The sequence below is a fragment of the Phycodurus eques genome, chromosome 10 (assembly GCF_024500275.1).
Source record: "Phycodurus eques isolate BA_2022a chromosome 10, UOR_Pequ_1.1, whole genome shotgun sequence".
Taxonomy (NCBI): Eukaryota; Metazoa; Chordata; class Actinopteri; order Syngnathiformes; family Syngnathidae; genus Phycodurus; species Phycodurus eques.
In genome coordinates, this window is record NC_084534.1 from 16469374 (window position 1) to 16495889 (window position 26516).

Sequence of the window (26516 nt, forward strand, 5' to 3'; positions counted from 1 at the left end):
GGGGACGTCACCGGACAAAGAGACAATGCGAGGACAGGACACGACAAGGAAGCTTCAGAACCAGTGCTAATCATTTATGATGTAGAAAAAGGTAAAGTGGAAAATACAAAGACAAGCATGATCGTTGACAGATAATCCCGAACCTGATTGAATGTCACAGCACTTCTCCCTCCATCTCCTCTTTATATCCTTCTCTCATTTCATGTGACTCTCAGTGTGTGGTAGCGCTCGCCCAGCTAGAGGCCAAGTGTTAAGTATGTATGTGTGTGTGTGTGTGTGTGTGTGTGTGTGTGTGCGTGTGCGTGTGTGTGTGTGTGCGCACCGAGGATTTGTTCCAGACCGTGTGCAGTTTAACCCACATTGTTAAAAACTAAGCTCAACTCATCCCAGTGGAAGTGAAGCCATGCAGCGGTGACTTTTCCTTTGAAAGAATTACAGGTCTTCCTTTATTGTAGTAAAAGGCTCATCGATAGGGATTTGCCTAAATGTTCAACAATCTTAATGATTCATAATGATTTCATCCGTCAAATTAAACATTGAACTGATTGCAAGAGTAAATAAACAATTGTAAATCTAGAATGAATATCTGCCAATGTCTAAATGGTCAACTGCATATATTGTATGCTTGAATTTTGATTGATATTTAGTCACTGAGGAATTAAGAACATTTTAGAAACGCAAAGTCAGCTGAAAATAAAAATCCTGCATCAGCACCATATGTAGATTTTCACCAAAATGTAATGGCTTCTGCCTTGGTCACCCTTTTTAGTACACTAGAAATATCCATCCATCCATCCATTTTCTTTACCGCTTATCCTCACTAGGGCCGCGTGCCGCTGGAGCCTACCCCAGCTATCATCGGGCGGGAGGCGGGGTACACCCTGAACCGGTCGCCTGCCAATCGCAACACTAGAACTAGTGAGTTGCTTATGCATCATCCAGACTTTCTTGTGAAAAACAAAAAAAAAGACTCATTTGCAGCCCTTCAGAGGAAAATTATACATATTTGGTAACTTGAACACCACTTCCTCACAATAAGGCAGCAATTAATGAATGATCATAATTGAAGTCATAATTAAGGATGGTAATCAAAAATCCGTTCTTTTTTTCAGAGCTGGTTCCCAATAATTATATTCCTAGGAATCGTTTCTTAGCTTGCCTGACAATTTTGCTTCTCGATTCTCTCTCTGGAGGTGGCTGTTTCTACAAAGTGGGTTTCTATAATCATGCAGAAAGTATTTTGTTCTTTTTATTTTATTTTTTTTATTACAAACTACTTGTTTTATGTCTAGGATAGGCGGAACGGAAGATGAATGAATGAATGAATGAATGTTTTATGTCTGAATTGGTTGACAGCAAAAGGAGTGCTAAATATTCATAAATGTTAGTAGCCAACAAGTTATAATAGTAAATAATACTACTGTATACCATTCTGGTAAAGTTGATTTTTCATTTCAAGTCTTGTAATGTACTACGATCATTTTCTAGTCTAAACATCCTGTATGAGTTCCCTATTTTTAATGTGGCAGCTGTGTTTGACATCCAAATTCCCTTTGTGATTCATTCTCAGTCAAAAATAAATGTAATATTAATAACGCACAAAATCTTATAGATACAAAGCTAAATTTAGTTCATGCAAAATAAGAAACACTGTGATGATAAAATACCCTGTAATCTGATATGAGATGGATGTTCAGTTATAAGCTTTTTGCATGATTTGCTTCCTGTGCGCACACGCGTCCGACAGGTGTCCACGCACCAACACTTGAATAGATATTGTGATTGGTACTTCAAGCTGGAACGACAGCAACTCAACACATGGCCACTTCCAAGCAGGCATGAAAGAATAATGCAAATTGAACACAAAAATACCATTTTATTCAATGTCCACAGACAAGCAAGTTAATTGAGAATATGCATGCTGTATGAGAACAATAATGCCGCTAAATCCAGATCATTCGGTATTATTCCATTCATCCATTTTCTACATATTTTCCTCATTAGGGTGAATTGAAGCGAATCCTAGCTGGCTTTGGGTGAGAGGCAAATTACACCCCGGACTGGTCGCCATCTAAACACATGTCAGATAAGGACAAACAACCATTCACACTTCCGTTCACACCTATGGACAATTATGCATCTTCAATAAACCTCAAATGCATGTTTTTGGAGTTTGGAAGGAAACCGGAGAAAACCCTCCAAAGCACAAGGGAGAGCATGCAAACTCCACAGAGGAAGGCCCAGCACAAGCTTTGAACCCAAAACCTCAGAGTTGTGAGTCAATCACTCATCCGACCATGCTGCCCAAAATCCAAAACTTGTCTTTCAAAACATGTAACCAGTACGTTTTATATTATTAGTACCTTTATTTTGCTAATGGGAGAGGAATAACATGGTCACATGGTCATTGTTATCCCTAGCAGTAAGTCTCTAACAAATACACTGTGGTGTGATTTGTCAGGTGACTTATACAGAAACATTTATTTCAAAAATATATTGAGAATCCATAAACTGGGTCTTCTTTCCTCCATTTTTTTAAACTGCAGAATACTAAGGAATGTAAAGTCAATCTGAGTTCAGGGTTAAAAGGCCTTGGTGCCTGTTGATTCATATTTTAAAGACCTCTTTCAAGAAGATTCATTTATTAGACCCGTGATCAATTATTTTACACACTGTATAAACCAGACGGTATAAATTGATGCCTCGTTCTTTGTTTCCAGCCTGTATCGTGTTGCAAGGGCAAAGCAGCGCATCCAATCCGCCTCTTTTGACACCCTTGTCTAAAGCCGAGCACAAAGACCTGCATCACGCACCCTCTAACCACTCTCCCTCTATTTGAGCACATGTGGTCCCACTCAGACATGTTGGATTGTTTGCAGCTGCATGGACAACTGTGGCAGCAAATGTGCAATACAAACACAGAAGTGCTACATAACGAGCAGGTAACATTCGAGAAGAAGACGATTGTAGACTATATGAAGTAATATCATCACTGTTATTCACTACTAACTCGACCAGGCTGTGCTATGTGACCCCCGAAAAGCACAACTTATGCATGACAACTAACTAACTCATCACAATTTTATTTTTATCATGGAGCACTTTCCAAGGAGCATGTATTTTGTCCTTTTAGGGCCACTATATACTATAAATGTCACTTCTAAGAGAAAAAAAAAACATTTTCAGAGTTCTGACACCTCGTAGTTAACCTGCGTTGCCAAAACAAAAAGAAGAAAAAAAACGTTTAGGACTTCTACTACGACAACGACAAGAATTCCTTTCGATTGTTCCCATGCTTTGCAACTTGGTGTCCTTTCACAATGAGCTTGTAGCGCTCTTGGGTCCATCAGTTCATGTTGAGATTTATATTTTTTTTTTTACCCTGAAGAGCCACTGTAGTTGTTGCTGGACAATGTGGAATTGAGCAAAAACAAGTTGGAGTCATTTTGTGTCACGTTTCAAATCACATTTGTTTAACGTCCGAAAAGGGGCGAAATGACCTCAGTTCCAACCTCAGAAATCTCATAATTGTCGAGGGCCGCAATTGATTGGGACTCTTAAACAGGCAGAGGAGGGGGCATGAGGTGAATAAAAATCATAGGGGATGCTGTCAAGTCCCCTATTTTGTATGTTTTTTTTTTTTTTTTATATATATATATATATATATATAATTATGACCACTCCTACATGTATTAATATACTGTATTTGTTTTCCTGCTTGAAAGTTTTGTGCCCCCTGAAATGTTGTGGCCTGAACGACCGCCCCACTCGTACCTATAATGAATTTTGTTCAATGTACATTATGCAAATCAAAGAAAATGAGCAATATTATCTTCATAAAGGCTAAATTTTTAAGCAGTCTCCTGTATTGGATCTCATTGATAAGATATAAAGAATAACATCTTAGAGGACAACATTAGGAAACAGTGTGGTGACATATCTTATCCTCTCTCTTGCCTACAGTACATGGATCCAATCCGTTCTTATAGCATTCCTATATGTTTCCATGCGTGTACTCAGTCTAACAAGCAGCATGGTGTAGAATGACCCACCGTAGACCTGCAGCTTTGTTGGTATGACAAAGCGTAGAGTCATGTGACACACTTACTGTATGGAAACTGATTTAAGAAGGAAGAAGAGACACTGGCATGCAGTTTGTTATACAAGGAGGACAAAATATGAGAATGATGCAGTCGAGTCTGGCAACAATGCAAATGGCACTACAACCACGAAAATACAAATATTCTTAAATGAATACCTCTCTGACAATGTCAATCATAAGTAAAGGCAGATTTTTTGTTACAACTCTTATCCTCTGTCAATGATGTACTCTTATGGAATATTATGGAGCGAACCTCTTTGAAGGCAATGTCACATACTGTAAAATCGGGCTCTAGGATAAAGATAGGATAAACGAGCAGAGGTTCAAGACACAAGAGTAGGGAAACTGAATGGCAAGACAAATTATATGACAGAGCAAAGCTACAGAAAGAAGAAAATAAGTTCAATCTTGCGAGATCGCTTGCGAGTAGAATTTTTCATGGTGTTTGATGACTGCACACAGTGTCTAATGGTACCAATCTGCAAATAAAGTGGAGCACCTCTCTGGAAACAGCTTGCCTGTTCCTTGAGCTGAGAGTTGACAGCTACATTCTCATTAGAATGTCATGGTGTATGTGCAATTACTAAATTAAATAAAACAAAATACAATTCCTTTTCGAAAGAGGTCTCACCTTGCACAAAGTGTAATGAAATAGCCGTAATAATTTGTTTTGGATAGGTCCTGTGCTGTCCCTCTGGGTCTGTTTCATTGTGTCTAAGTAGATTAGCATAGACAGACAGTGATGGAGCCAGAAGGACATTAATGCTATTAGTACTTACAGACTGAGCAGCACTGATCAATTGTCGATTCAAATGTATTTGGCCACAACTGACTGGTGATAAAGACTTTCAAATGAAGAGCACTTTGCCCTCCATGTGATAACCATTTCTTAAAGGGTAGAGCGTTCCCAAGCCAAAGGAGAGTTCACTTAACATGTGGGAGCATCGGTTGCTTTTCACATTGGAGGGTTATTGATGATCGCTCGGCTAAAACTGATGGAATCTCACCGTAAACCGGCTTTACATTGACCATCTCTGACGTACAACGGAATATAGTCTAAAGCAATTAGTTTTGTTCCCAGTATAATTTGACGATGCCCAGTTCCCGGAAGAAATTCCAGCGCAAAGGAGAAATCGCATGGACAAAGAAGGAGAATATGTGATCTACAATCTCTTGTGTGTCCCACTGAGTGGTCACGCCATCACGATAACCTTGATGTCTGGCCTCCATTATCTCTTAAAGGAGGACATCATTGGATTAAGCGCCGGCCCAAACATCTGATATGTAACGGATACCTGCCATTATTAATTACTAAGTGCAATTACAGCAGAACAGAAAAGAGGAATAACACATACTGTAAGGCTCTGTTTACCATGATGGACCTAGATTCTTTTGATATAATTTCTGGGGAAAACAGTAGGTTGTGTGTCTACACTGTTAGGGCTCTATTTTTATAGCGGCAGAGCGCAAAAAACTGCCGCATCTTGATTTTCGTGCAAACACAATTTGGCAGACTGGTCTGCAATGAGCTGGGTGTATCGGGGCAACCAGGTTGTGTGTCAATTAGAACTTTTAACTCCCATTCACATTATTTTTGCCCACTGAAACTTTAAATGGCGGTCAGTTCTTTCGCATATAACGTGCAAAAGTATTTGGCCACCACTTGTGTTGTTGTTTTGATTAAATTTTGCACATGGTGAATAGAGTTATACAAAAAAAAAAAAAAAAAAAACACACAAAAGTACCTCGTAACCTTTCATAAGGATCTACAAAAAGGTGCAGATACATTCATATATTTTCACAATTTGTGCCATTATGGCATCAGTGGAACTGTCCACACTGCCAGAATAATAATTGTACTACCTGTGAGTTGATCGTCATAATCCATGTGCCACAATTTGATTTCTTACTTTTTTGAAGAGGTCTGCATCCTGAGTCACAGTGGCATTCAAGTTATTTATGGGAATGATTAAAACTGTTAATTTAATGGTGGCCTATAATACTTTTGCATATAATTTGTTTGTGCTTGGCAGGGATTTCAGGGTTCGAATCTCGACCGTGCGTCGTTTGCATGTTTGCAGTACTCTCGCTTTCCTCCCACATTCCAAAAACATGTCATAGGTTCATCAAAGACTCCAAATTGTCTATAGGTGTGATTGCGAGTGTGAATGGTTGTTTGTCTATTTGTGCCTTGTGACTTGACTGAAGTTCCGCACGGTGTAGGCTGAGGCTCGGAGCGGGAGGGAGCGCGTCAGGCGCTACACATCGCGAAAACCTCCTTTGCACAATATAATCTTATTCCAAGTGTTGCACTGAGGCAACTCGTCATTTATTTTAACATCGTTAAGACGCACTTTTGTTCGCCCCGCTGTTGGGCACAAGTGCGTCTTTGTGCACGTTCTTCTTCGTTGGTTTTCGACGCTTCTTTGTTGGTTTTCGCCACTTCTTATTCGGGGTCAGCGGACTGTAGGAGTTGAACCTGTGAACTGAAATGTTTTAATTTGAATGATTCCGGGAGAACTGGAATGCTAGTCCCGGTGCCAATCGGTTCTCGATGCCCAGCCCTCAGCATTACACACACTGAAAGCAAGGTCGCCTATTAGCTTTTACTTATTGTCAATGGAAAAATCAGTGACCTTTCAGCTAAAAGGTGACATTGGGATACATAATGGATAGTTATTATTTCGCTATTATATGTCTTAAAAGTGTGATTGGTATATTATGCCGTTGGTCTGAAAGCAGCTGCTGGAGCGTTTCAAAGAAGGCATCGATGAATATGTTCCCGTGCAAATCGGAGGCTCTAACACAGTGGAAGTGGTGATGTTCATTTGTCAGGAGATGGATTGCAATCATAGCGAGCAAAAGCTTTTAATTTGACTCCGGTGTGGTAATTAGGTTTCAATTGGCTGTGCTCGCTAAGAGGAATGGGTAATGAAGTTAGTCGACGTACTTTGCTGTGTGTGTAGAGAGGCGCCGTGAGTAGTTTGGGTCAGTACATTTAACAGTCTGCCTCTTTTACTCTAATTCATTGTGTAAAGCTGTTTATTGTGCGTATCACAAACCTTTTATGCTCCAGTTAAGTGGGCCGGGCACATTACAGTAATGGGGATGGGGTATGAAAACACTGAAACCTGAGCTAGCGCCTCTCCTTGACTTCCTCCTCTGATGTCTTCATAATGCCTCTCGTAATACTGCTTCCGTCCCATTGGTTCATCACGTCCCTGACGTCTCCTTGCCGTGATGTCCGAACTGCGTTGATGTCATTAATGGCAGAGGACAGAACTTGGAACTCTCAGGTTGCCTGGCAAGGAGAGCAGAGCGCAAGAGGGGACATGGCTGAAGTGCATTGTTGGAGAGAGCGATGATAATTAGTTGAGTCAAATGAGTGCGGTTGATGTATAAGAATTGTGATCTTATGAGGACATTATGGACATGGGGTCATGAAAATGAATTGCGGGAACATAGTGGTCTGATCTACTGTATATGGTTTGTGTGTACACGCGTGAGGCAGTGGGCACATTAACCACATGACGACCCCAGCGTGACCCCTGAGAAGCGTGTAGGCGCCGAGTTCAGTCTGACTCTTGTCACATGATCCCCTGATGCCCACCCCCCTCCCCACCATCAGTCACAATAGAGTATTAATCTGAACAACACATGCACATACATGTGATGCACTAAAACGGTCACGGACATTTCTGCAAAGAAATATGACAACATGAAAGATAATAAAGACTTATTATTGATATGTTCAGCGCAGTGGAGTCTGCCTCACAGTTCTAAGGTTCTGGGTTCAAAGCTCGTCTCCGGTCTTCGTGGGGTTTGCTGTGGGTACTAAAGCTTCCACCCTCGTTCCAAACACATACATGTTAGGTTCATTGAAGACTAAATTGTCCTTAGGTGTGAATGTGAGTGTTAATGGTTGTTTGTCCATGTTTGTATGTGCCCTTGTGGCAGGCTGGCAATCAGGCCTCACTCACATTATCGTAGAGGGACTCTCTGCTCCTGTCTGCTGACTGTGACTGCTTTGTCGTCACAGGAGTAGCAGGGTGAGGAGAAAGATGAGATGGCCTCGAATGCAGTTTGTGTTGCTGTAAATACGAGACCTATGTCCTATGCCATTCAACTCCTTTCCTCTCTTCCACACCTTCTCGTATAATGTGGAGACCACCAGAGCCTGCTGAGTTGTTTTACCAAAGGGCATCACTCCCGGATGGATTACAGAACATGTTAGACCACGAACAAGTCGAACATCATATTAGGTGTAGGTTACTCCTGAGTCAAGTCTAATGGGCTTAGAGTATGTAAATGTGACACAAGGGTTACATTTGTTGACCTGGGAAGGAAACGAAAACTCCGTAGCCCAACATTTTCACGACATCCTGCACCCAAGTGTGATGCAAACAAAGTTAACAGAGCAAAGTTAGAGTGGTTTTATTAGAGCAGGAGTCACCAACTTTTTGGAAACCGAGCGCTACTTCTCTGGTTCTGATTATTGTGGCTAACAGTTCGATACACAACTCTGAAATAACAAAACGATATTCATATGTAGACACTGATCATGGTAATGACTTCTTGCAATAATTATCAACAACGATTTAACAATGTAGGAAACAGATGAATATCAGTATGCAACATAAATCTCTGCAAGGGTTTACATTTTCAAATGATCGTTTCCACAACATTCCTTGAAAATCACCATGTCCCTTTCCGAGTGAGCTATTTTTAGAACTGGTCCGTGGGCTACTTATGCGGTCATTGGGGTCTCCGTTGTAACCCCTGAGGATATCCGTCCAGGATGCTTTTTATCACCAGTTCTGCCATTTGGATTATACAGTATCGGTATTAGTATGCCTAAGTCAAGTAAAGCCACTTATTTCTTACTGTACTATGCATTTTTAAGATAGGCTGAAGCTGAATTCTTCTCTTCACCTCCCTCCCACAATTGAGGCCTCCAGCGTCTCAGCATCCTCGGAGTGTGTGGGCTGACTCCAGCCTGACTTCCTGTTGTAGAATTTTACAGAACCCTTTCCACTCTTACGCGTGGAGCAGCCTAGCAGCTAAGTAAGTGTGTCTTTGTCTCTGATATAATGTACACTACAGTCTGTGCATGCCTGCTCACAGTGTCAGATCACATCAGCATCATTGCAGATGCAGCGATATGGTTTTGTTTTTCAGATATTCATTTTGATACACTATATGTCCAGTCAGCGGCGTGTCTAGCTCCACCCATAAACAAGGATTCATACAAATAAAGGCCTACTCTCAAAAAAATGTCTCACTTCAAAACAATCCTTCATAAACTCTCTGCGGTTGTGTAAATAAATGCCCCAGGGCACTATTTGAGGAAATTTGGAGGAGGAAAAATAAACAGGAAATGTGTTGTTGTTGTTATGGAAATCTGCGTAAAAACAGGTTCGAGTACAGTTGTCATTTCTCGATAGAGTGGTGCTTGAAAGATCAGGACGAGGTTTCAGGACCACAAATAGTGTCACTCACTTGTGCTGCTGCGTCTTCACTTCGGAGCTGCATTGTCTCGATGTGTAGCTCAGGGCAATGCTTCATGGAAGGAAGTTTATTCTGAAATCACAATCAAAAGTACAATGTGAGGGAGTCAACGAGCAGTTTGATCATGTGTGTTTCACAAAAGATCAAGTTTAGAGGAGCGAGTTCGATATCCTTTCACCCTTGACTACAAGCTGAATGACTGGTTGAAAATATGTCATATAGTTAAATAAACTTAATTGTAAGAGAGGTTTTCTTAATGTTTATCCATTGTTTGATGTTGGATTACATGTGTCTGAATAAGACATGTTGACTTTACCATATTTCCACAACCATAAGGCTCACTTAAAAGTCGTACATTTTCTCCAATATGGACGGGGCGCCTTATAATGCGGCGCGCCTTATGTGTGCACCGAGTTCCAAAATCTATCTCTGGGAGCATTTCCTGCCGACACGCTGCTTAGACAGAGGAAAAGTGGACGTGCGGACAGCATGCGGATGTAAAGGGGAAAGGGTGCGCGTGAAGGAGGACGCTAAAGGCACGCCCCCAGTAGGTATATAGCGCCAGTCAAGCCAGCCTCCACCCGTAAAGTAGCAATCAAGCCAGCCGCCCCTAATTTTATTCATACTAGGCATTACGGTAATAAGTCGCCAACTCGCGGCGAAAGCCACCTTCAAAATAAAAGTTTCCCAATAATACGGACGCCAATGCTCTTTGGTTAAAGAATACAAGGTTCATTTGAATCTTGAGATGCATTAAAAAATGGAGTTTATTAGTTTTCTGAGACTTTTATTTTGAAATACAATATCAGATCTTCATCAAACCTCTTTTAGTGGAGTGCTTGGTGGTCTGTCACACAGATCTGGCCTTGTCTTGCGATACCTATGGGATTCTGTTGGGGTGGCTTTGGCTCAGTAGGTAGAACAGGTTCGAATCCCTGCTACGACTGTCCGCATGTCGAAGTGTCCTTGGGCAAGACACTGAACCCTAATTTGCTCCCAGTGGACCTGGCAGTGCCTCGCATGGCAGCAGTCGCCCATTGGTTTATGAATGTGAGGCTTTGTAAAGCGCTTTGGGCACTGTGATGATGTAGATAAAGTGCTATATAAGTGCAGTCCATTTACCATTTATTTTTCCTAAGATAGACAAATAGACTACATTTTTTAATGTAACTCAAGATTCAAATTAACTTTGCCGGTTGCATTCCTTAACCGAAGAGCGCTGACGTCCGTATTATTGGGAAGCTTTTATTTTGAAGGTGGCTTTCGCAGCGAGTTGCCGTCCTATTACCGTAATGCCTAGTATGAACACAATTAGGGGCAGCTGGCCTGACTGCTACTTTACGAGCGGAGGCTGGCTTGACCGCAGTCGAAAACTGCTCCTACGAAGAGACACGCTTACGAAGCACAGTTTAAACTGCAAGCTATCAGTTACGCAGAGGAACATGGGAATCGAGCAGCCCCGAGAGAATTCAAGATCAACGAATCCATGGTTCGCAGGTGGTGGAAGCAGGAAAACGAGCTTCGCCAAGTCAAGAAGACGAAGCTGAGTTTCCGCCGAGAAAAAAAAGAAAAACAACACGGAAACAAGGCGAGGTGGCCCGAGTTGGAAGACCAACTCGGGCCATGGATTAATTAACTCCAACCGCTGCACATTGGTGTAAACGGGGCGTTCAAAGTGAAGTGAGAGGCGTGTGAGCCATGGATGACAGATGGCGAACAACACAGCTTTACTAAGACTAGGAGGCAGCGCCGGGCGAGTTACGCCACAATTTGTGAATGGATTGTGGATGCTTGGGCTAACGTGTCTGCTTGCACTGTTGCTCGAGCTTTGTAAAAGCCGCCATCATTTCTGAGGAGCCGCACGGCAACGAGACTGACTCGAACCTGGCGTGTTTGATTGAGAACTTGCCCAGCTGTTCATTTCGGATACAGAACATGAGGACTTTGCTGGATTTGTGGATGAGGATTGATAAAAAAAATAACGTGAGTACATTGTTAAATACTTCAATAAAGTACAACCGAACTCAGTTTTGCTCCCGCTGCCTTTTTAAAAACATTGTTTTAGCGAGCATGCATGCTACTGTATGTATTAAGCTAGCGCGTGTTTTACCACGCCTGCGCCCAATAATGCGGTGCGCCTTATGTATGTGTTAAATACAGAAATAGACCCCGTAACTGAGGCTGCGCCTTTTAATACGGTGCGACCTATGGTCGTGAAAATACGGCGCTTGTTTCAGAACTGGTGGTTTATTAAACATGCGCTTACAATAATTTAGTAGAAAATTCTGCGATTTGTGAAGAACTGTACACTGGACGTCTAACACGCCTGAGGTCAGAAAATTTGACCAAATATTTCTGCAAAAAATCTGCCTCTGAAGTTACACGAAACTTAAGTTGAATTTGCTGCGTTTTATTGTTATTTGTTATTTTTACATTTGTGTGACAGTAGGTTACAGGTTAAATTCTACTTACTCCTCCTATAAAAAAAATGTTGCATAGTTAGTTGAAGTTTTATGTATTGGGTTGCAGCTATTGATTATTTTTTTAGAATGGCGTAGTCTACTGATTATGTTTATATAGAGCTATAGCTATCGAATCATTTATAAAAAAAAATAATAATAAAAATTAAAAAAACAAGTCAAATTTTTATTCATGGCAGTCTGCAAAGGTTCAATCGAGGCCACTGGGCTCTTCTCAGTTGTTATCCATTACAGTGCCTTACTTTTCATATCTAAAATGATCTGCGCTTCATACACAGGAATAAGACTGAACTCAGGTCTTACACTGAATTGTGTCTCATTGTTTCATTCAACATTAAATGTGAGTCCGTGTCAGTCTGTGTGTGTGTGTTTTATATATATATATATATATATATATATTATATGGATAAGTAAGCTCTTTAATGGTGTCAAAGGGCATTGTGTAGAGGCTTCTTGACTTGGAGCAGCTGTGAATGCCTACAGTGATTTGTGTCTGAAGCAACGGTCTCTGCTGCAGGTGACAAAACATCCTCCTTACATCGCCGCCGTAAAGAGGACAATACAACAGGGTGTTGTTGGTTGTCGTGGTCAGCGCCACAATGGCACTGAAATGAAAGATGTGAAGAATCTGGTGTGGACAGATGAAGGGGGAGGGGCTTCCATTGATATATTTACAGCAGCAGTAGAGGCTACAAGTGAGGATCCATGTCTGTCTTTTCTTTTATCGCCACTCTTTCGCTTCTCAGCGCTCACGTCGATGTCTCCAGTTTCGTGTGGCCCGTTTCCATCACTCGCCCCTTTGCCCCACCTACGTGTGTGAAAGTTGTTGTCTCATCTTCACACATCGCTGTTTCTAGTGTGGCGCAATATGAGATGGCTTGTTTCCCTTTATGGTCAAACGTCATAAAACGGTGATTAGGATTTCACATTTCTGCATACAAAAAGCCTGTTTATATATATATATATAAAGGAGCAATAAAATGGAGAGGAAATGAAAAGCAGCTTGACGGTGGTGGATGATAAGTCATGTAGTTGTCATAAAAAAAAAAAAAAAAAGGAGGATGTCACAGCAAAATACTCATCATCAAAAATCATACATTTATAGATTTGTATGCAAATGTGCATGTGTTGTATTTGTGTGTTTGACATCCTATTAGGGCTGGGGAAAAAAAATAATAACTCGGCTACGTCGACTTCAAAAATAGGTCGACTCAAAATTTCTGCCTCAAAGCTCCGCCAGGAGCCCCCTCCCAAAAAGTTCTGCCCGGAACCATGTCTGTGCCTTAACCCATGTTTCACATGGACATTTATTGCAGACGGATGCAGTGTTGGGCCAGTGATAAACTTTGCCAAAAACGATAAAGGAGCGTCTATTACTGATTTTTAAGACACTGTTAGATGTGTAGGCGGCACGGTGGCCCACTGGTTGGAGCGTCAGCCTCACAGTTCTGAGGACTCGGGTTCAATCCCCGGCCCCGACTGTGTGGAGTTTGCATGTTCTCCCCGTGCCTGCGTGGGTTTTCTCCGGGCACTCCGGTTTCCTCCCACATCCCGAAAACATGCATAAATTGGAGACTCTAAATTGCCCGTAGGCATGACTGTGAGTGCGAATGGTCGTCTGTTTGTATGTGCCCTGCGATTGGCTGGCAACCAGTTCAGGGTGTACCCCGCCTCCTGCCCGATGACAGCTGGGATAGGCTCCAGAATGCCCGCGACCCTAGTGAGGATAAGCGGCTCAGAAAATGGATGGATGGATGGATGTTAGATGTGTAATGTACATTTCGCACGAGTATGAGTGAGCTGAATGATATTTAGTTTTTTGTACCTGAAATGGTAATCTCTACCGAGCTAATTTTAATCGTGATTGCTAACTGTTTGATATTTAGCATTTTCCTGTCTCAGATTCTGTACAACAATTTTTTACCATACACTCAGTACAACGTATGCAGTTGGAGCACTGAGCTCCGTCCCTCATTAATGTGAATAAAATGCATGTTAGTCTTAAAAATAGTTGGGGGTTAGGGTTAGTCACGTATTAAAACCAACCCCAAGAGCACAGCCCTCCCTCCATGTGTCTGGTTGTTGCTCACTCGTTTTATTAACAGTGTGTTTAGAGCCATAACTCCACTAAGGTGTACAGTTCACTTCAGCTTGCCATGATAAGGTTTGGTTTTGTAAACCCACGGTAATATCATATCATATCGATAAACTAGAGCGACGCACTGTTAACCTGACAAGCAGTTTGACAAAGACTGCAACACACTACACAAAGGACAACAACGGGGGACATCCAACATTTAGCTTTTCTTTCTTCTTGGCATGTGGGCGTTTACAACAAAAACACAAGCTTTAGCTAGTCTATCAACTAGTCATCAAAGTTTCTAGCGCCACCCTTTTTTAACTCTACCACTGCAGCTTCTTTGACTTATGAGTAGCCCAACTTAAGATTGTTGGAGTTATGAGCTGTTGCTTGGTTAATTATTTGCTTTATAAGTAACAGAAAAATGGTGTTTTTTTAATGGTCTTTCAATTCATCTCCATGGGGGAAAATGTATTTAATATGAGTAAATTGAGTTATGAGCTTCTTCTGATGGAGTGAATTGAACTCATATGTGAAGGTACTACTGTACTGTGTTTTCAGTACTATTTGCAACATTTGACAAATGGAATGTAAATGAATCACAGAACCAAACTGAACTATGCTGCCTAAAAACATGCATAGATGGTCCCCATGGTACGATATGAATCCAGGATCGGTGAAGGTACATCTCTTTACCGGCCTCGATATGCCCCCGCTCAGATTTCCTGCAGGCTGAGCTTTGGGGTTTTTGTCAACGGTGTTATAAGACGCCCAGTCCCAGAGGCTCACACACACAGGACATTGGCCTAGTGCAACCCTGTGCACTGCCTCGCTCTCTAAGCGACGCGCCCTCCTCCTGTCAGTAGTGCAAGCGGCAGGAGAAAAGAGGTGATTGTTCAGAGACAAGAGGGATGAATTTGTCTGCCTCCAGACAGGTGAAGAAAAGCAGTCTGAAAGGGACTTGTCAGTGGTTGTGGCTCAGGTCTTTGGCGAGTGTCCCACTTTCCAGTGAGAATGCTGTGTGTCAACGTCTTCTGTGACTGTATTTTCATGTAGAGTACACACCTTTCTGAGGAGGCATACAGCTGGTCCAGTCCAGTCAATATTGAGCTGAGCAGACCCTTTATGGTGATTGCATTTACTGGACTGCCTGTAGCTTAAAGTTTGTAATTACGACTGTCATCACTTTGGTGGAAATGAGAACTTTCTCGCAGATTTTTTTATTCACTCTCATGTTTGCCCACTGAGAGACTAGAGAGTATGTCACTGGGTCTCTGTGGAGTTTAAAGTTATGATACTGTATTCAGATCCCAGCAAAGACTTAACCTTTGTGGATGACACCCAAATGTCACTGAAAGTTGGTCCAGTTTGTGCAGTTACGTTCACTGGTGCTTTTGATTCTGCTGTTGGATATGAAACAGCCACTTCATACTTGGGATTGGAGCTTCATTACCCAGAGGAAGAGAACGTAAGAACGAGCGCATTGCAAGAATTTCTCAGGTCCCGCTGTCAAACATGTTACCCATTTTTCTTAAAAATCATGTCAAAGTCTGTGATGAGATACAATTCAACCCAACTTTCACAGCCAAGCGATCCAACCAAAGCAATTCAAAGAAAGTAAGATACAGCCGGAAAACACACCGGCCGAGAGTTGTGGAGTTGCTTTCCAACAACACAGTCGCTTTCCTTCTCTCTCCTAAGCTAAATTTTGTACGCATCAGATGGGCCTGATGCTGCTATGAATAAGCAGCTCCGAGGTCATGATAAGCCCCTGTGCACTTTTCTGTCAGAACCACGGCTACCTGTGCCTGGCCGCTTTCCTCTGACTTGCGCAACATTCGTCTCCTATTGAGTGACTCTGGTCCAAAAGAGAGAGCAATTATAATACACTTAGTTGACACTCGAACCTGAGAAAATGCTGAAAGGCTCTGAAGTGACTGTAGCTGTCCCACAATGAACAGGCGAGACGTTTTCAGACGGGTGCTTCGCTTTATTTGCAGATTGATGTCATCAGACACTGCGTAGTCATCACACACGGTGAAAAGTAAGTATAAATGGGTACAGCGTCTGTTCCAAGATCAGGACAAAATACAGTGAAGCATACAACTGTCTTTTTATAAGCACAAAGAACAAAATCTGCTTGCCAAGGGAGCTAATTTAAGATTCAAGATAGAGACGGATTCAGCTCGGTTTCTTTCTTGAGCTTTGGCCTGACCTGGACATTGCCTTGAAATTCAGGATTGAGGCTTCTCTGCTTTGTGTCCTGAAGCTTTTTGAAGCTTTGGTCTGTCCTCGACATTATTTTGGGATTGAGGATTTATGTGTGTCTGTTCTGTCCTGAAACTCATCTTTCCGAAGTCTCAGGATCCCCAAGGTCTCTCAGCCTAATTCTGTGACATTGCCTTAAAACAATATATGTATTTTAGAATCTTTATGACATGGAATATGTTTTTTACTGACAAAAAAAATGAATCCTCCTCTTTCATCTGTTATCATTTCATCACAATTCTTCCACTAGTTCACTCCTGTGAAATCACTTCTGGCTTTGTCTTAGAGTCCAATAATTGAGTTAGCTACAAAAACAAATGGAATGAACAGGGAGGATGTGTGTACAAAGTTCTAAGTTGGAAATGTGTAATTTGCTTATGAGCTGATTTACAATGGCCACCCAGTCCCAAAGTTACTCTTTCCATTCTTTCTAAATCTTTATGGGAAGTGCCTCCTTGTTTTGCTTTGTCATGTTCTCGGGAGGACGTGACATTTTTAAAGTGTCTATGAATAATTGCAAGAGCAATGTGGGAGGGCTCAGAAGAAAGACAGAGTAAGTGCTTCCAGGTTCAAGGTTTGGGCAAAATGTTGAGGGGTGACCGTGCACTGCATTTGGGTTGGACGGTGTCATCTCACAAGCATCCCAGAAGAACCGTTTAGTATATTTGTCTTGGTTGAGTGTGCTTGTATTTTTTTTTTTCTTTTTTGACCGCACCGTGGTGTAAAATAGAACTTTTTCCCCAGATTTAAACTCAATTGTTCAATGTTAGAGTGGGAATTGACGTTTAAAGTATTATTTAAAAAAAAACAAAAACAAAAAAACATAAACCAGCATTAGCAGATGAATGACGCACTTAATCCTAAATAGGATTTATTGTTGGGTCCAAATGAATACCTATTTTTTTCTTCCCAGAATGTAGATAATCAAACGGCATAAAAATAGCACAAAGGTTTCACTGTTTGCTGATGCTGTCGTTAGCTAAAAGATGGAATCATAAAACTAACAAATATGAATGTTCTATTTATTCTATCCCACCAGGATACCTTGGATTAATTCGGTTGTGAATCCATTTTTGTGTTTGTTTGGTTAGCTGTTGTATTTTTTGTGTGCTCAGAATACGGATCACCATTTGATTTGGATTGTTTACAAATTGTGTGCTTGAAACATAATTTAGTTGAAATCTCAACATGTGCCTTTTTAAATCCAATTATGCTTGAACTTCAACTTTTTGTTCAAGAGACAGTTAACGGTTTATTTGTATTTAGAAAATTATTATTTTGTTGAACATTTTTGGTGCATATACACAATAATTAACAGTTGGAGGATGTCAAGTGGGATAAAATGTGATTGTTAACAACCTAGCATTTTGTGGAATCTTTGACGATGCATGATTATGACTAATTATGATTAGCGAATTCAGTAATCGGGTCGATAGATGACCCATAGCTTCCCTTGTTTTTAAACAACAACTGGTACAGCTTGGCTTGATACAATCTTCTTATCTCTGGAAGAAATGCATTTCTTCCCTGAAATAAAACAAATCAGATATGTTTTATCTGAAGCACATGGTTGCAACTATGAAGACTTAAGTGCCAGATAGAAGCACCAGAAAAGTTTGAAGTTGATCTCTTTATTTCATATGAGTATAAATGATGACCAAGTTAGAAGAAAGCGCTTTAGCTAAAAATATAATATGTCATAACTGGGACAATAGTATTCATTATATAATCAAGGAACAAAGCAGTGAAAATAAATTATCTGAATAACAATAATTATAATAACAATAATTACAATTAACAGTGTCAAATTATAAATCAGAAAGCTTTTTTGTTTGCTTGGTTTTTTTTTTTTTTTTTTTTTTTCTTTGAGGGCAAAAAACAATTCCAGCATGTTTTTGTTGAATGTAATGAAGGAGATTCTTCTATACAATATTCACAGTTACTATAAACATATCGGCAGAAACTGAACCACAGTGCAGTCATGTTGTCAGTCAGTTGAAGTAAAACGGTTAGGAGCAAAGAGAGAGTTGTATTATTGTGTGTGTGTGTGTGTGTGTGTGTGTGTGTGTGTTGGGCTGACAGGAAGTACGTCGTCTGTCTGCCTCCATTAAGAGTTAGGTACCTATAGATTGGGCTCATTTTGTCCAACATACCGTTTGCATAATCAATCGCAAGAACCTCAAATGTCTTTACATAGCGTCATCCCGTGCGACCCCCCCCCCCCCCCCCCCTCAGCCCATGGCCGTCACCATGTTGGAGTGGTGCGGGTGGCCAAAGGTCGGGTGTATCGGGGTGGGAGTGGGAAGCATGTGTCCGGCGTGGCTGAAAGGCGGCAAGTGGCCCATGGACATGTGTCCTGCCAGGGAGCTGAAGGTAGAGTTCTTGTCATGCAGACTTTTGGTAAACTCCTCGTAGCTCTCACTGCCCCGCTTGATCTTTTTGGACTTGCTGGACATTTTCCTGTTTCGTGTCTGTATTCCCTCTTTTTTCATGGTCAGGGGTCGGTTCACCTGTGATGTTTAGTAAGAGGGAGGTTCTGTTAGTGGTGGGATTACAGTTCCGGGGTTAAAATATCATAAATTGTCCCCACTAAGAGGACTCAATGGTATTAAAAACAAAACTAAACAGATGAGGCCCCGAGTAGTTGCTGGGTGTGTCATCCACACAATTAAATTTCTCCCTTTTCCCATCAGATAAAAAAGGGTTCTTTATAGACAATATTTTTCACACATCAATATTAAATAGTTAATGGCAGAGCCCGTTTTAACTCTGTTGCTAACCAAAACAACAGCACCAAAGCAAATAAATAGTATTTCAGATTAATTAAAATGTGGGGATTTAACATATTGTATGAAGTAAAATAGCATCTCTGTCAGCACCATGGCAACCCCTCATCCCCACATATGTAATAATAGTGGACCAGCCAGGACACCTTGTTAGCACAAGTGCCAGTGTTGACATTATGAGTTGCATGCAGTCTTTGTACAAACTTTTCTCTGCGCGAAAATGATCAAGGAATGTTCATTTTAGAAATGGAGTTACAACACAGATGACATGTAAGAATTTTAGATGTTCCAGATTTTTTTTTTTTGGTCTTCGTTGGTTTTCAAAAATGTACATTTACTATTGGTATGTATTTGCCACAGGGGGCCAGAAAAACTAAATTACAAATTATAAATGAAGCCTTGGAGCAAATTACTGCGAGTGTTCCTCCGGCCCACCGCACACCGAGCGATGTGGCCGACGGCTACAGAACTGTTGTGCAGTGTGTGCGGTTCTGGCGTGTGCGTGGTTCTGCCACGGTTTCATGAATGAGTGACCGTCGACCACGAGTTTTGCTGCAATTCGCAATTTGAATCGCCGGGGAACAGTATCGAAACATCGCTAATGTAATGAACAATCAAAATTTTTTATTTTATATCACATGAGCTTTCACAACAAAAAAACATGTCTGGGTATTAGGGGAGATCCAGACTAAACGTATATATCCGTTTGTGTGTGTGTATCATTTTATATGTACCTGTAGTTAAAAAAGCGAAGTGTGGAGAGTCTCTGTTACTGAAATGCACGCATAAAGTCAGTGAATGTTGCCAAGAACCTCTCAAATATTCACCTTTTTCTTTATTTCTCACCCGTTTTCTCTCTTGTATTATTTTAATATACTTAGGGCAGCCCAGCCAATCTGCTTCTTCCTCAACAATTGCATCATCTTGTTTGTGGTTCAATCAAAGATAAAACGTTCCCAATAACGCATTTTTTTTTCTATTGCAGTCAGTTTATGTATGTGAGAGTCAGTCAGTCGCCTTGTGTACGGCTGGGAGTCGCCGACTGCATTTTTTTCACGATTCTCCAGTTCAGACGCATTTGGCTGCGTCGCTCGATGTGCGGCGTGCCCAACTGTTATCTTTTAACAAACATCACTTCGCTCATCCCTTGACAATACGCACCCCGATTAGCTGCTGCGAATTTAGACGTCGGCCCGTCTTAATGCTATTCATATAGATCCCGGCCTTGTGGTTTCACTCAATAGCGGTCGCACCATTGTGACTCTCAAGGGGATAACCATGGAAACAATAAAGCACAAAGGGACAGAGCAGCCTCAAGTCCAAGCAGTGTGTGTGCGGGTCAAACAACTCTCACTCTCCTCTCGCTACCTCTTTCGCTCAACAATCAGTGAAACCTTCCCCGCTCACTTTCCGACTACTGGACCCTGTCGGCTTTGTGCGGGCCCAACCTGGCGATCAGCACTCTGAGACTTACATTATGCAGCTTGTAATAGAGGCCGCAGGCGTTGCACACTGGATCTCCATTAGCGTTGCGCCGCCAGAGCGTTGTGGTGGTCGTCTGACAGTTAGCGCAACAGGTGCCTGCTCGTCTGGCTGCCGACTGCAAAGAGGCATTAGTTAGACCTCTGTTAATGCTCACACATGCAAAGAGCAATTCAACAGTATGTGTGATCTCTTCATTTAAGCATACAATGATTTTTTTTTTTTTTTTTTGTGAGGCTGTAAATGTAATGTTACCTCCATCTAGGCTTTTAAAATTTTAACCCTCATTTCTATGTTTGTTTGCAGGATTAAACTACCTCACTGATTAACAGATCTCCATGAAACTTGTGAAAGTGAGCCAAGAGCCAAGGAAGAATCCACTGTATTTTGGTTTGGATCAAGTTAAAGGTGTTGCATAAATGCAGGGAATCACGCTGAATGTTAATGACGGAGGAGGCGGTGTAAACTTATCCATCCAAATTGTGTTTGTTTTGCCTTGGCTGAGGTCATTGTAATTTTGTTAAGTCAAGTTATTATTCGTATTCACGCAGTGCTGGAAAAAAAAACGACCGTTTTCACAACAGATGCTGGAACTAAGATTGTTAAGTAATTACTTACTATTGAAGCCAATCTGTTTTTCAGAAATGATCAAAAATACTCTGAATTGATAATAAATGAACTTTTGCTATTAGGACTAGGAGTCAGCACTTTCTTTTTGAAGTACTTATTCACATGCATATAACTCCTCTCCCCTCTTATGTATTTGCTAAACTATTCACATGAATTATGAATACGCATGTTCAGTTTGATGTGCACTATGTATGGGGAAGTAAACATTTTGAAAAACCGTCCAACAATGCTCATTGTGTTTCCGCAACTTTCCTAATCCTCTCGATTAGTTCTAAACGGTGCTTTTTGCGCCACGGATACTACTGGAGTGCTTGACCACTCGAAAAATGAGGTCTGAGTCTATTTAGGAGGTCGCGGGAGGAAACAGACGCTAAGCCCGCTGCTTTATCTGGACCGGTCAGATATCCGGATAGGAAACAACTGAAAGGCTGCTGCCACCAAACACAAGAGTCACTGCTCTGAGCCATACGGAAACCGGGCCTGATATATGGCCCTTTACGCTATTATTGATAAAACATGTTGAAGTCGTATATTTTGCATTAATCACAAAGGTGTTTGTTTACATAGATTTACAGTATATGGAATATATTTAGGATGAAACAAAATAAGGTCTACGTGTACACAGCCACACAAACAATCTTGATCAATGCAGGTGAATAAACAAATGGGTGTTGCACTTGATTCACCTCGGTTAACCATTGTCAACCCGCTTAAATATAAATATACTTTTTCATGAATAGCTTTTCAAATCGTTGTGATTCTAGCTAGACAGGCTGTTGCTTCTTCCAACAAAATGTTATGATCTATCACGATCCAGTACCACCTACAAAATTCTTAACTCTCCAAGTACTACCATCATCACCAACATAAAATGCTGTACATGGCATAGTGGGCCCAAGTGTTCATCAATAATAAGGTCAAGACTTTTAACACTGCACTTGAATATAGGAAAATTCAAAATATTTAAAAATGCTTTAATAATGATTACATTAAAATGTATTGCACAATTTCAGTGTATAATTTTACCTAAATAAATCTTATAAAACAAACGTTAAAAAAAAAAACCAACCAAGAAATGCAAATGTATTGTACTTAAAAGTTAAACACAATTGAACAGCACATAACAAATAAAACTAAAACTAAATGTTTAAAAGTTCAAGCCACTATACCATAATGCACATTTTGAACATTTATTTCAGTGGGTTTTCGCGTAGCATCATCGTTACCCGTACCACACTTTGGGAATCATCAATCTGGTCTGTCACATACTTGACTCCATTATTGGATGTTTTCTTCCCATTTTCACCACCAGTTTAACTTCTGCACGCTGCCGTGTTGATTTTGACATGTAGTTTGAACATGTTTATTTTATTTATTTTATTTTATTCAAACAAATTGGTGGCCTTGTCCAAAGCCCCAGACCCTCAATGCTAGTCTTCTCAGAAAACCACAGCAAAGATTAGATCATGATGTCACATTAAAAGTGGTCATCAGCGACAGTATCAGAAGTAGCAGTAATAACGATAGCAGAAACAAGCACGAAGGTCCCGCTCGGCTGACATCTTGAGCTCAAGGAGCAAGAGGTGAACCCCAGACACAATTCCTGGAAACTCTTTGGGGAAAATATAACTTTCCTGGAATTGTGTTCTCCCTCCCCCTCTCGGCCGAACGCCCTTTATATCTCCTACTCCCAGAAGGCACACAAAACACAGCGGGGCCTCTCACCAGTCTGCGTTTGGGCTTGATGAGTGGTCGGTTCTGGCCGTTCATCTTGTGGTACAACCCGCAGGCGTTGCACAGGTAGTGTCCGGTGCTGTCCCGTCTCCACAGAGGAGTGGATGTGGCGCCGCAGTTCACGCACTCTCGGCCCTCTAAAGGCAACGCGCACATTCATGGAGATGAAAGTTGATACCAAAAATACACAACACGTGTAAAGGGGATTTTTTTTCGGTTCAGCTTTTCCCCTCCAACACAATCCTAAAACTCAAACTGCACCTTCAGTCGCACATCAAAGATTATTTGTGCCGATTATGGACCAATGGGACAAATTTAAAAATTCATTGATGTACCGTACCTTTTTTTTTTTTTTTTTTTTTTTCGGCCGTCATTTAAAAAAAATAGATGATATAAATAATAAATACAAACGATTGAAGAAATGACATGATAAATGCATCATAACGTTGTAGCTTGTCACGCATTTAGAAAATGTTTGATAGACCTAATAACAAATTAATTTAAATAACTGTTACACTCTCAACGAATAACCAGGAACAATATGCGATGGTATTATACAACATGTGCTCATTTAAGCGAAATATGCTATGTTTTGGGACGTTGTGTGTCCCAGGTCTTGGATGCGGTTGAGCTGAAGCCAGCTCAGAAGTAATTACAGAGTCACGGTTAACAAAAGAGGATTATTGCCATTGTGTTGAGCTATGATTACAGCCTCATGCTCGATAAGCATTTTTTTATTATTTTTTTCATTTATGTTGTTGTTATTTTCTAATTTAGGAAATGACACATGAATTTTAATGCCAAAGACTGGCAGCATTTAAAATCCAGAATCATTTAAATTAATGAATCAGGTTATATTTGACTGTCTCAAATTGCTTTTATGGACTATTACAAATTATAAATAATAGGGCTGAAATAACACAATGATCTTGTTTGGCTTTCGGCAATAATTTTGCCCATGAACAAATATGTGTTATATTAAGCTTGTTTTTATTTTTAAACCATATCATTTAATACGCTTTTTTTTTTTTTTTTTTTTTTTTTTTTTTATATAAATAAAGCCTTACCCGGCTTTAACAAATACGACATTCTTCACAAAACACTCCGAATAGAAAATGTTATAAAATGTCAAATAATGACGCGGCAGGCTTATTTACGTTTGTAAATTCAAATGATGGCAATTGAAAGCTGTGAATAATATTGCGTGCAATGGGACATTTTCCACATTTGGCAGCTTTTCGCACATGCACAAGCGGTAGTAGCGGTGCTGGTGGCGGTGTCGTCCGTTTTTTGATGGCTATTGAATGATGTTCTGTTTTGCATGCAAAATCCCGGCAACTCACCGGTGCACGAGCGAGTCTTGCCTTTGCTCTTGGCGCTGAAGCCGGCCGAAGCTCCGAGCAGGCTGCCCGGGTGGAACAGACCGCCGCTGTACTCGTGAGCCGCAGGCAGCGAGTAGGTGGGATACGTCGGGATGGGGTGGTGGGTGGAGGCGCTCTGGGGGGCCAGGCTGCTTCTCATCGGGCTGGAGCCCTCCATCTTCATCCCGTCCGAAAACGAAACCTGGTATTTGATACATTCCTTCTCGTCCATTCTCGGCGAGGCGGCCCCCGGGTCCGGCGAGACGTCCTTCGGCGGAGTCGGGGGGAAAGTGTACAGATGCGGGCTGGAGTGGGACGGCGGCGTCAGCGAGGTCGCGGAGGCCGTGTTCGATGTGCTGCTACACGGGTAGACCGCCGACAGGCCTCCGGGGGACGCCGAGCTCGGGTGGTGCAGGCTCGGCTTGCTGAAGGGACTCACGGCCCAGGCGTTGTGGTGATGATGGTGGGCCGACAGAGCCGCTTTGCTGCCGTCCAGCCAGGAGATCCCCGGGCTGTGGATCAGATGAGGCCGGCACACCTGCGTCCCCGTCAGGCGAGCTGTGAGGAAGGGAGGGAGGGGGGGGGGGGGGGGGGAGTGCAGGTGACAGCAGGCCCCCAACATTAATGTTTGTTTGATGCGTAAACGGACAATAATTTTGTGCTGAAATATGAGCGGACTTCCACCTCGCTATGAATTGATGAAATCATTGTACATTTAATGTGCGACGCGTGCTGACAAGACATGAATGTCCATATATTTTTGAAATGTATTTTTGATTCGACGGGTGCAACCTACCGTGCGCCTGGCTGTAGGGCATTCTGGCCCTGGCGGGGTTGTGGTAGTACGGGTTTCCCTGAGAGTCCAGATGGTTAAAGAAGACATCCACCTCGTCCGGGGGCAGCAGCGGGGTCGAAGGCTCCATGTAGTTGTGGGCCAGGCCGGGATGGTGCGAGTCCGGGTGCTGGCCGTTCAGCACGGCGTGGGGGTGCATCCAGCGGGGCTGGTCGGCAGCCACATCCATCTTCTGCGTGCTTCGTTGGACTTCGCTGACTATTATTATTATTATTATTATTATTATTATTGAATGGATAGCCGGTTATATCCAAGGAGGGGAGGAAAAACACGCAAGAATGTTGAGAACACGTCCTGCAACGTTCTCCTTCAAAAGATCTTCACAACGGCCATTTGCAGTCAAGCGCTATAGTTTTGTTTGCTGTCATCCGAATTAAATTCAACTCTTGCACATGGACTCCAAACCTGCATTAAAAAAAAAAAAAAAAATTTAAAAAGCGAATATTAACATTTGAAAATAAAAACCAATGCATGATCAGCATTCGACTTTGAAGCGTACTCACATGGACGAACTTTGCTCTTTTTTCCTCGGCGTCCTTCAGGTGCCGTGTGCGCTTGTGCCGCTTGCGTCCGGGCGTTTGTCAGGAGAAGACTCGGTCCGTCCACTGGGACTTGAAGCAACACGTAACTGCGCCCGCCTGCCTGACAGCGAGCCGCCACCATTGTCGAGCTGTGGGCGGAGTCACCACGGAAGGCTTCTTCTCGGCCAATGAGAGATCAGGTTAGAGGATAAGAGGCGGGGCTTCCGGACAGAACTCTTCAAGTTATTATAGCTCCGATTGTATGCTTGATTATTAAGAGCTCTCATGACTTGACGCGACTATTAGTTCATCCCTATAAAAGAGTGTTCAGAAGCTTTACCCTGTGTTTTTTTTCACCCATTTTTCCTTTTTAATGTAAAAGTCAGCCCAGAACATGCGGCTAAATCTGTGCATTTCACCCAGAAGTAAAATAATGAGAATTTCAGCACGGCTCACTAATGGCCGCGTTGTGCCTCACGTCGCATCGCGTTGTGTTATGTGCGCGCGCGTGTGAGTGTGTGTTGGTCTTTCCCCGTCCTCGCGCGTGATTGACAGCCAATAATTGGAGAGGGAGCGCGTGCAGCCCTGGAAGTCCACGCTCCCGCCTGCTTGACGCCGTGTGCTGACGTCATTGCATCAGAGGGAGAGGGAAAACAAACTGATTCAGGACTTCTTTTATTCTTAACAGCAAGAAAGCAGAAAAATAGAGAG

The 26516-nt window shown here is 41.9% G+C and overlaps 1 protein-coding gene and 1 long non-coding RNA gene across 3 annotated transcripts; one reads left to right on the forward strand and one right to left on the reverse strand.

Moving 5' to 3' along the window:
- Nucleotides 1–21401, forward strand: LOC133408857 (uncharacterized). The gene is made up of 4 exons (XR_009769334.1): nt 1–91; nt 2005–2274; nt 2721–2942; nt 21013–21401. It is a non-coding gene; the product is annotated as an uncharacterized LOC133408857 (long non-coding RNA).
- On the reverse strand, nt 16154–25907 carry gata2b (GATA binding protein 2b). 2 transcript variants are annotated; one of them, XM_061688153.1, is made up of 6 exons: nt 25788–25907; nt 25228–25689; nt 24435–24989; nt 23062–23207; nt 20699–20824; nt 16154–18948 (listed from the first exon to the last, which is right to left on the reverse strand). In XM_061688153.1, exons 2-6 carry the CDS (start codon nt 25451–25453, stop codon nt 18670–18672), a joined length of 1332 nt encoding a protein of 443 aa, XP_061544137.1. In that variant the 5' UTR covers nt 25454–25689; nt 25788–25907; the 3' UTR covers nt 16154–18669. The 2 variants fall into 2 exon arrangements, with proteins under 2 accessions (XP_061544137.1, XP_061544136.1); XM_061688152.1 differs by having other exon boundaries at nt 24414–24989.
- Between the last annotated feature and the right edge of the window lie 609 nt (nt 25908–26516).